Source organism: Octodon degus, unplaced genomic scaffold (genome assembly GCF_000260255.1).
Source record: "Octodon degus isolate 3935 unplaced genomic scaffold, OctDeg1.0 scaffold00005, whole genome shotgun sequence".
Classification (NCBI taxonomy): Eukaryota; Metazoa; Chordata; class Mammalia; order Rodentia; family Octodontidae; genus Octodon; species Octodon degus.
The window spans coordinates 14,270,171-14,284,389 of NW_004524581.1; the positions used below are offsets into that span (position 1 = coordinate 14,270,171).

The 14,219-nt window shown below is 51.3% G+C and overlaps 1 protein-coding gene across 2 annotated transcripts in view; it reads right to left on the reverse strand.

Moving 5' to 3' along the window:
- The window catches only part of Dupd1 (dual specificity phosphatase and pro isomerase domain containing 1), a 31,767-nt gene extending 20,089 nt beyond the window's left edge, over nucleotides 1–11,678 (reverse strand). Inside the window, exons 1-2 of one of the 2 annotated variants that reach the window (XM_004624387.3) lie at nucleotides 11,594–11,678; nucleotides 1,125–1,355 (exon numbers count right to left, since the gene is read on the reverse strand). In XM_004624387.3, the coding sequence (XP_004624444.1) occupies nucleotides 1,125–1,321 (197 nt within the window). In that variant the 5' untranslated portion in view covers nucleotides 1,322–1,355; nucleotides 11,594–11,678. Of the gene's footprint in view, nucleotides 1–1,124; nucleotides 1,413–11,593 lie in introns of both variants that reach the window. The other variant, XM_023722644.1, reaches the window with a different exon arrangement.
- Between the last annotated feature and the right edge of the window lie 2,541 nt (nucleotides 11,679–14,219).

Genomic DNA, 14,219 nt, shown 5'->3' on the forward strand with positions numbered 1-14,219 from the left:
TATTTGAGAAAAAAAAAAAGAGAGAGAGGAAAAGGAAAGAATAAAGGATTCTTCCTTGGGTGATTCTCCTGGCTAGATAGTTATTTCAAGTAGATTTGTTTGCTGAGACAGGGTCTCACTATGTAGTTCAGGCTAGCCTTGAACTCACTATATCACCCAGGTTGGCCTGGAACTCACTGTGATCCTCCTGCTTCATCCTCCTGACTGCTGGAATTACAGGTGTGTTCTACCACTTCCGGCTAATTATTTCTAGTTTTTAAAGCACCAAGATGTGTACTAAGATCCCAGAGGCAGGGCCTCTGTCCATCTGCTCCATGAAGAGATGGAACATGAGCTCAAGTTCTGGAGGACTGAGGAAGGAGTTGGGAGTGGCGCTTATGACTGAGCCTCTGGGCTGGGTAGTGCTGTACGTGAACTCTAACTCCATTGCCAAGCTGTGGGGCCTGAGGGATGCTTACTAGGCTGCTCTCTGCCTCAGGTTCCTTGGATAATCTCTTTCATTGGGTTATCCTTAAGGTGAAATGAGACCACATGTGTGAGGTGCCTAGCACAGTGCCTGGGTAGCCTGTCCTGGAATGATAGCCATTTGTAGTAGTAGGTTCTATAGTAGGCATTTCTCAGTTTTTTGTAGAGTAGGGAATGGTGACTGTAAGACCTAGGAAAGGGAATGGTGACCGCCGCTTAGCCTGATTTGTCTGCATGGCCTATGCCATCAATCTGACAATTGATTTGACTCCTGCTGCTGTTACACTCACCTAAAATAGAAAACTACAATTCCCAGCCTCCCTTGCAGCTAGGGACAGGGGAAGTCTTGGGTAGGACCTCCTTTTGGAAAATTGTCCTTTTTGTCTTCCTTCTCTCCTGGTTCTGCTGATTGGACCCCACAGTTGTTGGTCGCCCCCCCCCCATCAGCAGTCTAGCACCCTGCAGCCAGCCGCCTTGCAGCCAGCCCTTCTCTGGATGCCTACGCAAGACAGAAATAAACCTCCATCCTGGCTTTTCTGTACAATGAAGATGCACCCACACAGTGTTGGCACAGCACAACTAATCCAAAGCCAGAGATGATGGCCAGGACAAGGGGTGAGCCAGCAGGGAATGGGCTGCTGCCTCCCCTGGGCACTTACTCATCGCCGATGTGGAGCCGGGGCCAGACCTCGTTGACGTGGGTGTACTGGGGGCTCCCCTTCCAGAAGAGCCGCTCTAGTTCGAAGGCGCCGGGTGTGCAGTAGTCCTCGGCCTCCACCTCCTGTGCCCGCAGGGACGGTCCCTTGGCAGGCGGGTAGGCATTCTTGAGGCTTGTCTTTGAGTCTCCAGATGTCATTTTGGGGCCAAGGGATTTGCTGTCCTTTCTTCAGCTGGTCATGAGAGAGGGTCAGGAGCGGGTTAATGGGGATGCTAGGGTTGGGAGGGTGCTGCAGGGACAGTGGGAAGAAGCCAAGCTGAAAGTGACCGCTCAGGCCCAGCCTTCCGTGTGCTTGCATGCTCCTCCAGGCACATGTTGGAGGCGATCACGGTGGCAGTTAAACGACCTCCCCAACATTCCAGTGTTTCCAGAGCCAGGAGCACTGGGGATGGAGGTGAATTCCCACAAAGCAGATATACATGAGATTTGAGCCCAAGCATCCAGTCCTTTCTCACCTTTCTTTTAGAGTTTGCCCCTTCTTTCATACCTACTTTTTCCTTCACTGACTGGATCCTGCTAGCTTAGACCATCCTGAACCCAATCGCAAGGCCTAGGAGGGCCCTGACACTGCAAACCTGTGGCCCACTTGGCACCCGCAGAAAGCTGTCAGCAGATGGAAAGGTGGTGGCTGTGTCCAGAGGGGCCCAGGCCAGGGTCTCCCCTGCCACACATAGAGGCAGGGCACATGCTAGCTAAGTGCTCTATTACACTTTTTATTTTGAGACAAGCATTGCCTGGGCACAGGGAGAGCTGGCTGTGTGGGAGTTGGCCAGCTGGTTGGGACAGTTGGGGCCATCCATGTTTGCAAGTGTCACACTAGGAGGCTGGTCATTGCTGCCCTAGTTGCTCAGTGAGGAGAAGTGGTGTTTGTACATTGGCATGGGATACTAAGTGGGAAAGCGATGTGGGCCCAGCAGGTGGAATGCATAGAAGTTCCTGTTGTCTCCAAGAAAATGGGTTCAGGTTGGGTAGGGCAGCATGTGTTCCCAGAGCTGACACATGGTAGCTCCAGTCCCACAGCCTAGCGAGTGAGTGGAGCTGACTTGGTGTTGAGACTGGAGAGCTGGAGAGGGCGGGAGATGGGAACGTGCTGGGGTAGGAGTGCTGTTTCTCTGATAGACACAGCCAGTGTGCCACTTGTGCTTCTTCCAAATGAATGGAGTCCACCTGAGGATCAAAACTGGTCCAAGGGCCAGGGAGATAGCTCAGTAGAATAATCTACTAGCATGCTGGGATTACAGGCGTGTACCACCATGCCTGGCCCGCATCCGGGGCTGAGATGGCATACCTGGGCATCCAGGGACGAGACCACATGGCACGTGGGGCTAGGGATCGAACTCGGGTCCTTGTGCTTGCCAGGTAGGTGCTGATGCCTCTGAGCTATCTCTCCGGCCCCAGTTCAAGGCATTTATAATGATGAAGAACTCAGATCATGTTTGTGGTACCACAAAAACAAACAAACAAACAAACAAACAAACAAACAAAAAACTGGTGCAAAAGAAAAGCTACTCCTGTTCTGACCATGCATACACTTTTTTCCTTGACCTAGTTCCTAAACAATACAGTGTATGACTATTCACACCGCATACACCTTGCACTAGTTGATAGGGACTCTGGGCTTGGTTTCAAGTACATAGGAGTATATGCATAGGTTAATGCGAATCCCACAGCCTTCTCCGTCAGGCTGTCTGGATGCCCTTGCAGCCCATCCCCTGCACACTGAGGGAGGACTATCCTTAAATAATATACTTTATGCAGGCACCATTTTGTTCCAAGTTCTTCACGATTATAAATGCCTTGAACTGGGGCCGGAGAGATAGCTCAGAGGCATCAGCACCTATCTGGCAAGCACAAGGACCCGAGTTCGATCCCTAGCCCCACATGCCATGTGGTCTCGTCCCTGGATGCCCAGGTATGCCATCTCAGCCCCAGATGCGGGCCGGGAATGGTGGTGCACTGCAGGAGGATCTCTGTGAGTTTGAGACCAGCCTGGGGACTACAAAAGTGAGCACAAGGCCAGCCCAAATTGCATAGTGAGACTCTGTGTCAAAAAAAAAAAAAAAAAAAAAGCAACAGATCTGTGAGGTAGGCAGTGCTGTTATCCCCGTCTTACATAAGAGGTGAATTGCACAGTGAAGGTGCTCCTAGCACGCAGCCCTCACCTGCAGAGAGGGAGCAGAGCGGAGAACGCAGTGTGAGCAGCAGACAGCACTCTCAGGAAAGGAGAAGGGCTGGGAGCTCCAGAGACCCCTCGAATCAAAGACCACGTGGAACCCTGCTTGAAAAGGCCCCCAGTGATCTAAAACAGACCATTTGAACATGCATTATGAAAATAACTCCAGTGAATTGAAATACATTACACACTGAACCGGTAAGGGACTTAATTATACGCTATTGGAGGGCGCTAAGGAAGCAGCTCCTTTTTTTTTTTTTTTTTTTTTGTGGAACTGGGTATTGAACTCAGGCCCTTGCGCTTGCCAGGCAAGTGCTTATTCCACTGAGCCATCTCCCTAGCCCAACAGCAGCTCCTTATTTTGAAGCTGGATAAACAGAATCTACCCTGTATTATTCCTTTCAGAAACAAACTATACTACGGCATAGATGAGGGAAATTTTGTTTTTGATGAAGTAGTCCAGATAATAAGAGAGGATGAACCATTTTACAACATCCTTGAGGGACTGGATCCAGGCACTCAGAGCTGACTGCTAAGAACATAGGAAAAAAAGAGGCAAAGCTGGGCATGCTGGTGCTCGCCTATAATCTGGGGGAGGGGCAGCAGGATTGTCACACGTTCAAGGCCAGCCTGAACTACACAGTGAGACCTTGTCTCAAAAAGAAAAAGGAACCACTAAGAAGAATATATGCAGTGTATTATTTGTTGAAACTGTACTTTCGATTTGATTTGAAACTGTCTCATTGCTATATGTTTATCAATAAAACTTTGAAAAGAAAAAAAAAAAAAGAAAAAGGAGAACAACAATCAGACATTATTTGCCTTCTGCTAGAAGAACACACCACCAGTGAGAGTGGTTTTGCTTTAGCAGAGTGCTCGGGGCCATGGTGTGACAGGAGTCTGTAAAGATAGAGGAATTATGCCACGGGGCCTTATCTTTTAGAAATGGGTGCAGAAATGCAGAGAATCTGTTACAGTGTCTTGGATTTGTGTCAGAGCAACATGACCAGAAGCAGTAGAACAGTTAGAGCTGGAGGGCGGGTGTTGATGCGCCGTGTGACCAGGACTGGCTGGGGCAGTGACGGCTGAGGTCGAGCGGTGGTCACAGGTAGCTACTGTTCCGCTTTGTGTACGCTTGGAATTCTCTGTATTCAAGAAAAGATGCTGTGTACAGTGACACACTCCTGCTGGCCCAGCTATTTAGGAGGCTGAGGCGAGAGGATCACTTGAACCCAGGAGTTCAGGGTCAGTTTAGGCAATATAGCGAGCCCTTATCTCTTTAAGAGTAATAAAAATTGGGAACGAAATAGAAAGGGCTGAAACTCAGCATTGATTCTACCAAGTCCATATTGATGAGTTAAGGGATTCCTGGCGGGCGCTGCTTGTTGGTGGTGATCACAGGAAGCCAGGATTTGTGGCTTCCTCCTGGCTGCCTGCCTCTGGGGCGGGGTGTGTGTGTGTGTGTGTGTGTGTGTGTGTGTGCGCGCACACACACACACACACACACACACGCGTGCGCATAGACCTTGCATGGCAGAGGGGACCCTTCTGTGGGGCCTCTCGAAGTGTGGCCTAAAGGCCATGTTCATCAACGTCATCCAGCACTCACAAAAAGTGGAGGTTCCTGGACCAGAGATGGAAGCCTAGAAGTTTGTTTTAACAAGCGTGTCTGACACTCACAAAGTGTTTGCCCGAGATGTGGCCAAAGAGTAAGGGAGCTTCTGAGAAGAGAAGGGTAGTGAGGGACTTTCCATCTGCTCTTTGAGATGGAGCCAGAGCTCGCCCTGGATGCGGGGAGGAGAGAAGGAAGGCCCAGCAGTAAGCTCTGTAACCACAGCATCTAGAACCCAGGACATGCTGGGGAAACGTCTGCTTGGTTTTTGTGTGTGTTTGTTTCTGCTTTTTGAAACAGGGTCTTGCTATGTCAGACTGACCTTGAACTCACAGTGTAGCCCAGGCTGACCTCAAACTTGTATCAGTCCTCCTGCCTCAGCCTCCCAAGTGCTGGGGTTGTAGGTGTGTGCCGCCATGCCTGGCTGAGACGTGTTTGTTGAATGGGGAAATGGCCTCATGAATGGATGGACTGAGGCAGAAAAGAATGAATAAATGAATGAGTAGGGAGTGATAAAGGCTGGGGGGCCTTGCAGGAACTCAACCAGGGCTGCTGAAGCAGGGCTGCAGGGAGCAAGCTGGCCCAGTGCTCCTCCTATCAAGGCCCAACCTGGACCCCAGGGCCTGGCAGGAGGGGGAATCATCCCAAGGGGTGGCCTAGGTTACTCCAGCAGGAGCCAGTACAGACTCCTGGTCTGCTAAGCACACTGTGGCAGCTTTCCTTGTGCTCAGCCCCCAAGGACCCCGATTCTGCTGCACCTGAAGTTCAGCTGGTACCAGTCACCCACTCTTGGTTTGAATGCGAAGCTGGGCGCATGTGCTGAAACGTGGTGGTTTCCGTGCTTTGGGACCTGCCTGCCTCTAGAGGACGCTTCAGAAGAGGTAATTTGAGGGCGACGCAAAGACCCCTGCATCTGGGCCTCCATCTGCCCGCCCCCCTTGCTCACCAGGCTGACCTCCCCCTGGGCGGGACTGTGCCTTCGTCAGACTGCAAAGAACCCTCCCACCCCCACCCCTGGGCTGAAAGGCCGGCTGCATTTCCAGACAGAAGCGGAAGCGGCGGTCCACCCTGAGCAGCTTGGCACGCAGAGGGGCTCTGGGATCCATTATCCTCCAGCGCCGCTGGGTGGGGAAGAGAACAAAGCGAGGAGCCGTCCAGAAACCGCAGACCTGTAAGCTTTCCAAATCCTGCGGCGGCTGTGTACATCCCTCGCTGCGAGCCTCCCAGATACCTTATTCGCGGAGGCCAAGAGAGTCTGTTTCCCAGATCACAGCCAAAATGGCAGGGAAGACAGATCTGTTCTGTTTGGTTTCCATAGATCCCACCCCAAGATTAGCTGCCAAGGTCTCGGTGACACACGCGATATCAATCACAGGCTAAATGTCATAATGAGGGCTGGGCAAGCCTTCAAGAGCATCTCTGGGCTCTGGTTACAGCTGCATATTTAAAGATTTGGTCCCAGGAAATCAAACGCCAACTCTGAAGGCTCCTTGGCCTCTGTGAGCGTCCCCGTCAGAGGATGGCCAAGCCAGGATCCTTCACAGGCAATGGCAGATGACACAGCCTGGGGAGACCAACAATAGCCTGGCTGTCAGCCTGAGGCAGGAGTCCTCAGTGGTGGGGACAGTAGCGTGATGAAGGGCAGACACTTTCCTGATGGGCTGCCACTTGTCTCAGCACAGGAACGAAAGCCTAGATTCTCTGATACGTTTGTGAGAAGCCAGAAAACCCGATTTCTGTAAAAAGCACATTGATATTTGAATGTGGACAGCTGTAGCAGATGTTGTCCTGGCCTTGATCCTTTCCTTGTTCAGGCCACTGCAGTGTGGCAGACAGTGTCTTTTTACACGAGAAGATCAAAATGGTGAATGTTTAAATTTATTACAGTAAAAAACACACCGCTATACATGTCCCTGAGAATACTCCCCCTCGGGCCAGTGAGATAGCTCAGGGCTGGTGAGATAGCTCAGTAGACTAAGCGTCTGCTTAGGTGAGTGTGAGGACCAGGATTCGATCCACAGTACCTCAGCGCAAATCCCGCCTTGGGCACACTGAGCCAGCAAATGAGTCCAGGCGTGGTAATGCACACCTGTAATCCCAGTGCTGGGGAGGCTTTAAACAGGAGGATCACTATGAATCTGGTCTGTGTAGTGAGACCCTGTACCAAATACATTAAAAAAAAAAAACTCTCCCCGAATTTGAACATACCCATTCCATTATTTTTGCTACTTTTTGAAGAAGTTCTAGAAGTCTCTTTTTTTTTTTTTTTTTTTTTTGGTATTTTAGAGAAGGGTCTACAGGGGGTTCACAGCCTCACTAGTAGATCAGGCTCGTAGTGATGTGCCTGTTTACAGCCTCCCAAGAGCTGGGATTACAGGCACGCGCCACCACACCCAGTCTCAATTACTGTCTCAGTGTGTCCTGGGGGCGGGGCCCACACAGCAGGCCCCAGGATCAAACCCCTGGCCCCTGTGCCTGCTTGTAGGTCCTTTACTCTGCTGAGCTATTTGGCCGGCCCTTGGAAGTCGTCTTTTGCGAGTATCTTTACGTGATCAGAAATGCAGTGAACGCCACTGCCAAGTGCTCTCCAATAGAAAGGCGGGCTCGCAAACACATTACAGTGTGACCGCATCCACCTATCCACCGCCCCGGCAGTGTGCACCTGCTGGCGCTTCCCCCGCATCAGAGTGACCGTGTGAACACTGCTGCCTTCTCAGGTGGTGGATGGGAGAAACAGAGTTGAGGAGATGCATAGCTCATTTCAGTGGGAAAATTAAATTTCTTCAGGGTCCTGCAGGGACTGGCTGGGGACCCACACCTACATATGAGAGTGTGCAAGTGAAGTCTGTCATTTTAAAGATTCATATCCATAGTACAGGATACATGCTTAACAAAAATACCATTTGAAGGGCCGGTGAGATAGCTTAGGCAGACTAAGTGCTTGCTTAGGTAAAGTGCAGGGGCCAGGGTTTGGTCCCTGGCATGGCATGCCATGCTGGCCCTGCCCCCAGGTGCACTGAACTGGCAAACAGAGTCTGGGCATAGTGGTGCACAGCTGTAATCCCAGCACTAGGGAGGCAGAAAACAGGAGGATCACTGCGAGTCCAAGCTATGTAGACCTGCCCTGAAGGCCCTCTAATAAAAAAAAAAAAAAAAAAAAAGCAAAAACCACCATCATTTGAGGATTTTTTAACATGAAAAAGAAGTCCTGCAGCACGGCCTGGAAAGTGGTAGACTCAATCAAACAGAACCAAAATGCTCTGTACAGTAAAGCAAGAAAGTTTTGAGTTTTCTAGAACATTCCAGAAGGGACATGAGAAGGCCCTTTGGTAGGGGAAGAGGAAGCTTGGGGCCAGGTAAGGAGTTTCTAGGTGATAGATGGCTTCAAGTTACTGAGAAGGAGGGATTCACAATGTCACCTGTCAGAGCCCCAGAGCTGTGCTGGCTGTCATGGTTATGCTCAGTGTTAAAGCCATTCCGTATGCCTGCCAGGTACAGTGTAAGAAGGCAAAGACCATCTGGGCCTGGTGCTAATGCTGCTGAGCTATCTCCCTACCCCCTAGTGTAGGTTTAAGTAGGTGCACACTTAGCCGGGTATGGTGGCGCCACCTGTAATCCCAGCTACTCAGGAGGCTGAAGCAAAACAGCTAGTTCAAGGCCAGCCTGGGCAACTTACCAAGGTCCTGTCTTAAAAAATTAAAATGAAAAGGACCAGAATGCAGCTCTGTGCAGAAGTCCTGGGTTCAAACCCCAGGACTACCCTGAACGAGTGCATGAATGGATAAACAAATACACATAGCTCTTCCACCACACCACCCAAAGTAGGCTTGGGATGTGCTTTGCAAGGAGCGGGGAATGAAAACCTTATTGTAGGCAGGTGAGTGACAGAGTAAAACCTGCCGGGGTCAGTGTGCACTTTGTGGGGTAGGCAGCTGTGTTCATGTACAGATATGTGCATATTTGAATTTTTGCTACAAGTCAGTGTTTGCCTTTATGCATTTGAAATGTACCAAAATGATCTCAGCCAAAACATAAAAAAATTTTTTTTCAAAACTTAGTTTTGAAAACCCAAGAATTTCTTTTTGTTGCCTATAATTTATTTCTTAATGTAGTGGACATAATCCAAACTTAGGCATTTTTTTTTTCTTTTGGATTCTGGCAAGTATGTTAACAGGAGGCAATTACGTGAATTAATATAAAATCCTTTTTATTAACAAAATAGAAAAGCCTTCATCTGAGAGGAAATTGAATATTCCCCCCTCAGTGGTGTCGATGTCATGAACTCATTTGATTAACTCCTCAAATGGTTTCGGAGTGCTCCGGGGTGGTAATTTCTGAACTCCTAATTGATTTCCCCAGTCTTGGTTGGGCAGAGGCGGGGAAGTGGGGAGCTGGACGCCACACCCCCTTCCTTCTCCACCAAGGGGAGGACATCAGACAGGGAGCCGCGGTAAGGGACACGATGGCCGTGACTCCTGGCCAGGCCTGTTGCGGGTCCTGACTGGAGAGCAGCCGGGCCTTTGCTTCCCCTGGAGATGGGAGAACCGCTTCCCACCCGGTGTCCCCTCAGAACGATCGCCCCTTGTCTGGATGCCCGAGGGGTTCCAGACCGTGTGGGCTGCGGGCCCTCGCTGTGGGCCTCTCTGCTTCCTGCTGAGGGCGGCCCTTCCTCAGAGGCCTGGCCCAGGATGCCTCTCTGCCTGGCCCTGCGCTCCCTCCTGCTGTGCGCCTGCAGATTGCCCTCCACGCCTCCCAGGTGGGAATAACTGCCCCCCCCGCTGCAGATGACCGAGGAAGGCTCCGAGAGGAACCCCACACTGAGCAACAGAGACTTAACCCCAGCGGCCTGGCCTCCCAACCCAGGTCAGCAGAGAACTCTGGATTTCCGGTCACAGGTGTAAGCTCCTCCCCCACTGCCAAGTGCACAGTGGTGTGAAAATGTGTCAGGAGCTGTCTTGAACCTGAGTCTCACATAAATCTCACCTGGAAATGGGGACAGTGACTCCTCACTGGCTGCTCGAGTAAGTGAGATAGCCTAAGCCTGGCCCATGGGCTCCAGGTGCTTCCCAGAGCAGGGACCTGGAGCCGGCTGCCTTGAGATCAGCTCCCTCTGAGGCGAGTGGAGGAAGAAGAGGGGGTGTCTGTTGGGGCTGAGGAGGTGGGACCTAAGTGAGCCTGCACGGCCTGCTGTGGTGCTGGAGAGAAGTCCAACCAAACCTCTGGCAGTAGGACCAAGGGCTCTCTCCCAGCAGTGAATACCTAAGGGCTGGTGTGGGCCTTCACTCTCCTCGCTCTTCACCATGGAAGAGGAAGGCTCAGGACCACCAGGGTCACCAGAAGAAGCTGAATGTGATGGCGCAAACCTGTAATCCCATCACTTGGGGGGCTGAGGCAGGAGGATCACATGAGCAAGGCCACCTTGGCTATACTGCAAATCCAAGACCACTTGGATTACATAGCAAGAGGTTGTCTCAAAAAAAAAAAAAAAAAAAACCAGAACAAAACAAAACACAGATAGGTCCAGTGGCTACCCTCTCAGCCTCTGAACATGTTGGTGTCCGTCTCTCTCACTGTGTAGGCTATATGACCTGGGCAAATCGCTTGACTCTGCCTCAGTTTCCTCATCTGAAAATGGGGACGATGTTGTCCATCCCTCCTGGGGGAAATGAATACTTCCAGGGAAAATTCTCAGAACAGAGGTGGACACAAGGCTGTGTAGTGTCTGCGACAGCCCGGCCTGGCTCTGTGGTAGCAGGCAGCCCATGCTCCTCTGCCTCTGAGCCTCCCTGTGCTCCCCACCCACTCTCTTCCCATGCACCCCACACCCATGGACTCAGAGCTCAGAGGTTGCTTTTCAGTGTCAGAGGCCTCTGGTTTGTTGGTGGGCCTGGAATGGTTTTCTCACTGAAAGTGGGGAGGGACCATAAGGAAGAGCAGGACAACAGAAAAGTCACCACGTGTTGGTCCCCTGTGGTGCTGGTGGCCTCTCCGGAATGCTTCTCTGAGCCCCAATCCCAGCAGCTGTTGGACTCCAGGCCCACGCATGACCTGGCCACAGGACAAGCACTCCAGGGTCTAAGGAGGCAGCTCTGACCGGAGACACAGGGCACCCAGAGCTTCCTCCCACCAAGACTGGGAAAGGCTTCCCAGACTGTCACCCTGTCCCAGCAGTACTTAGCATAGCCCCGGGCACAGGGAGCAGGCTCATCCCTGGGCAGCAAGGACTCCACTGTAAGCCATGTTGCCATTCATAGAATCTCAATCATGTCAACCCCAGTTTTCTTGCCACCAGCCCTTGAGATTTTACCCCCATGGACATATGTAGGGACTTGCTGGAATGCGATGTATATATAATGCACCAGCCCCCTCAGAAGGGCCCCGTGAGCTCAACCCACCTTGTTATCCCTTAGAGAATGGTCACCCAACCAGAAACTAGGCTTTAGGGGGAAGTGGAGAAAGTTCCACTGGGTCTCTGGAAAGAGGAGGGGTGCCCAGGCGCCTTTCACACTTCCAGGATGTCTGCCGCCCTCCACTGCTCCAGAGATAGTGAGGAGATGGCTTCCAGTCCCCACACCCCAGCCCCTCAAGAACATTCGTGCCGCCCACGTGCCCTCCAAGGCCTTACCTGTGTGCGTGGGGCCCGCTGGCCAGGAGGTGCTGCTCTGCGGGCGTGTGACAGCCCACAGCCAGCCTCGCCGACTGGCATCAGGGAGCCTATTTTTAGGGTCAGATCTGCTGACGCTGACCTTGCCTGCCGTCCAGTCTGAGCGAAGACCTGTGGCATTTGCTTGCAAAATGATTCGCTGCTGGTGTCACCTGAAACCCTTGCCTTAGGAAGTCCCATACCTGGGCCCCACGTGCCTGTCCCCAGGGAGGGACAGATGGGAATTTCCCAGCTTTGTTTTCTTTGGATGGATAAGGCCAGGTGTCATGTCTACAGGCCCTGCCTTGAGCTCTGTCCCTAAATAGCTGGCACAGGGTGGATCTGTCTGCTGCCACAGAGCCCACAAGAGGACAAGGGATGTCCACCATGGCGACCTCTGCACTCAGTCTTTTCCGAGGGTTCGGAGCCATCCCAGGAGCACTGGAATGGAGGGCACCCACACAGTGATGGGGAAACCGGGCAGGACTCTGAGCCTGGGATGGTTTGCATGGCGCAGCTTGCCATGAGACTCTGTCCTCAACTCAACCAGGGCGATGGGCATCCTGCCTTCTTCTCCTGTGAGTACAGGGACAGGGAGGGAGTCAGAAGTGCTGGCATTAGCAGAGTCCAGGGCAAGGATTCTTTCTAGAGACGTCTGAGGGGAGCCCCAGCCCCAGGCAAGGGCTGAGGAGCAAGAGGGCACCGAAGATGGGGCATCAGCAGGGGAGTGCCCAGAGAGCACAGGGCGCGGGGAAGGTAGGGCTACTGCTGCTGTGAGGAGCTTGTGGGCGCCCCGGAGATCTCAGCAGAAAAGCACACCCAGGCAGCAGGTGGAAGAGCGGTCCACCAGGAACGACTGCACTTCCTGTGTAACCCCAAGGGCAGGACTGGGCCCCGCACCTGCCTCATGTGGGTGAGAGCGAGCCAGGGAGCCCCAGGCTGAGCTCTGTGCCCCCTGGTCCCAGCTCCAAGGGACCCCCCAAGGTTATGTGTGCCTGGAGCCCGGCTAGTGCAGGGAATGTGATCCCTGGCCACTGTCACTGTCATGGAGGTCTGTCTAGGAGCTTCCACATAGGCGTGTGGACATGGGTATCACCCTTGAGAGGCTCATTGGCACAAAGTCTTTGTACTCTCTATCTCTAGTCCATCTCCTATGGATTAATTAGAATCATGTACACCTGTTTTTTTATATTTATTTAGCAGTACTGGGGATTGAACTCAGGATCTTGCACTTGCCAGGCAGGTGCTTATGCCACTGAGCTATCTCCCCAGTCCCTGTTTTTTTTTTTTTTTTTTTTTTTCCATGTTGGGGATTGAACCAGGGATCACTGAACTCATTCCTGGTGCTTTTTTTTTTTTTTTTTTTTTTTTTTTAGACAGGACGTCACTTTACAGTATAGACTGGCCTCAAACTACAGAAATCCTCCTGCCTCAGACTCCCATATCTGGGATTACAGGTATGCAACACCACATCTGGCTGGAAGTCCAGGATTTAAATTTTAGCTCTGAAAAGAACCCAAGACAAAGCAAAAGAGACCAAGGCCTATGTTTTGTGGGCCTCAAGAGGCCTGCCCTGTGTCTTAGACTTTTTCCCTGGGAGGGGACTGAGGAGAGTTGTCATCCCTCCTGGGTCATGGCACTCAGCCTTCCTGCCCCTTCACCCACTGTCACCCCCTGGCCTCCTGCCACCTCCAAGCTTGACACCACCCCCTTCTTCCAAATCACCTCTTACTTTGAGTGATAACCTGGGATGGAGGGGACCCCAGAAGAGAGCAGGAAACAGCTCCGGCTTCAGTCTCCAATCACTCTCTTCTCTGAAAATTGTTGGATAGCCCTGTCCCAGAATTCCTCCCTGCAGAGACCGAGTTCTGTTAGGTTCAGCGGTGCTGAGGCACCTGTCCATGTGTACAATGCTCACAGCCTCCCTTTCTACCTTCTGTGCTCTCCTCTCAAAAGATTTCAGCTTCTTTTTTCCTTATTATGCATTGCCAGGCATGGGGGCGCACACCTGTAATCCCAGCATGTGGGAGGCTGAGGCAGGAGGATCACCACAGTCTGAGGCCAGCCTGGGCTACATAGCTTAGCCCTGTATCAGAAAATCAAAATAATAATAACAACAATGATGATGATAATAACAATCCAACTCCCTCTTAGCCTCAACTTCCCAGGGACCCCACTTCTCATCATAAAACCCACCAACACATTTTTCTGAAAGAGTGTCCTAGACAAAAAGATAATTTTTTGATTGTCTTAAGTAATATCTTCCACAAAACCCTAGAAATGGGAACTCCTAATGTGAGCTTATATTTCGTTTTTATTGTTTTATCGTTTTTATTGTGTTTCTGTATGTATCTTAGGCCAGTCCTGAACTCACTGAACAGCCTAGGCTGGTCTTAGACTCTGTGGTCCTCCTGCCTCAGCCTCCTGAGCTCTGGGATTACAGGTGCGTCAGCCATGCCCAGCTGCTAGATTGTATTTTTTTTCCAATTTTTATTTTATTTTATTTTTTTCCATAGTTTTATTGAGAAACAAATAGCAATGAGACAGTTTCAAATCAAATTGGTAGGACAGTTTCAATAATTAACACATTGCATACATTCTTCCTAGT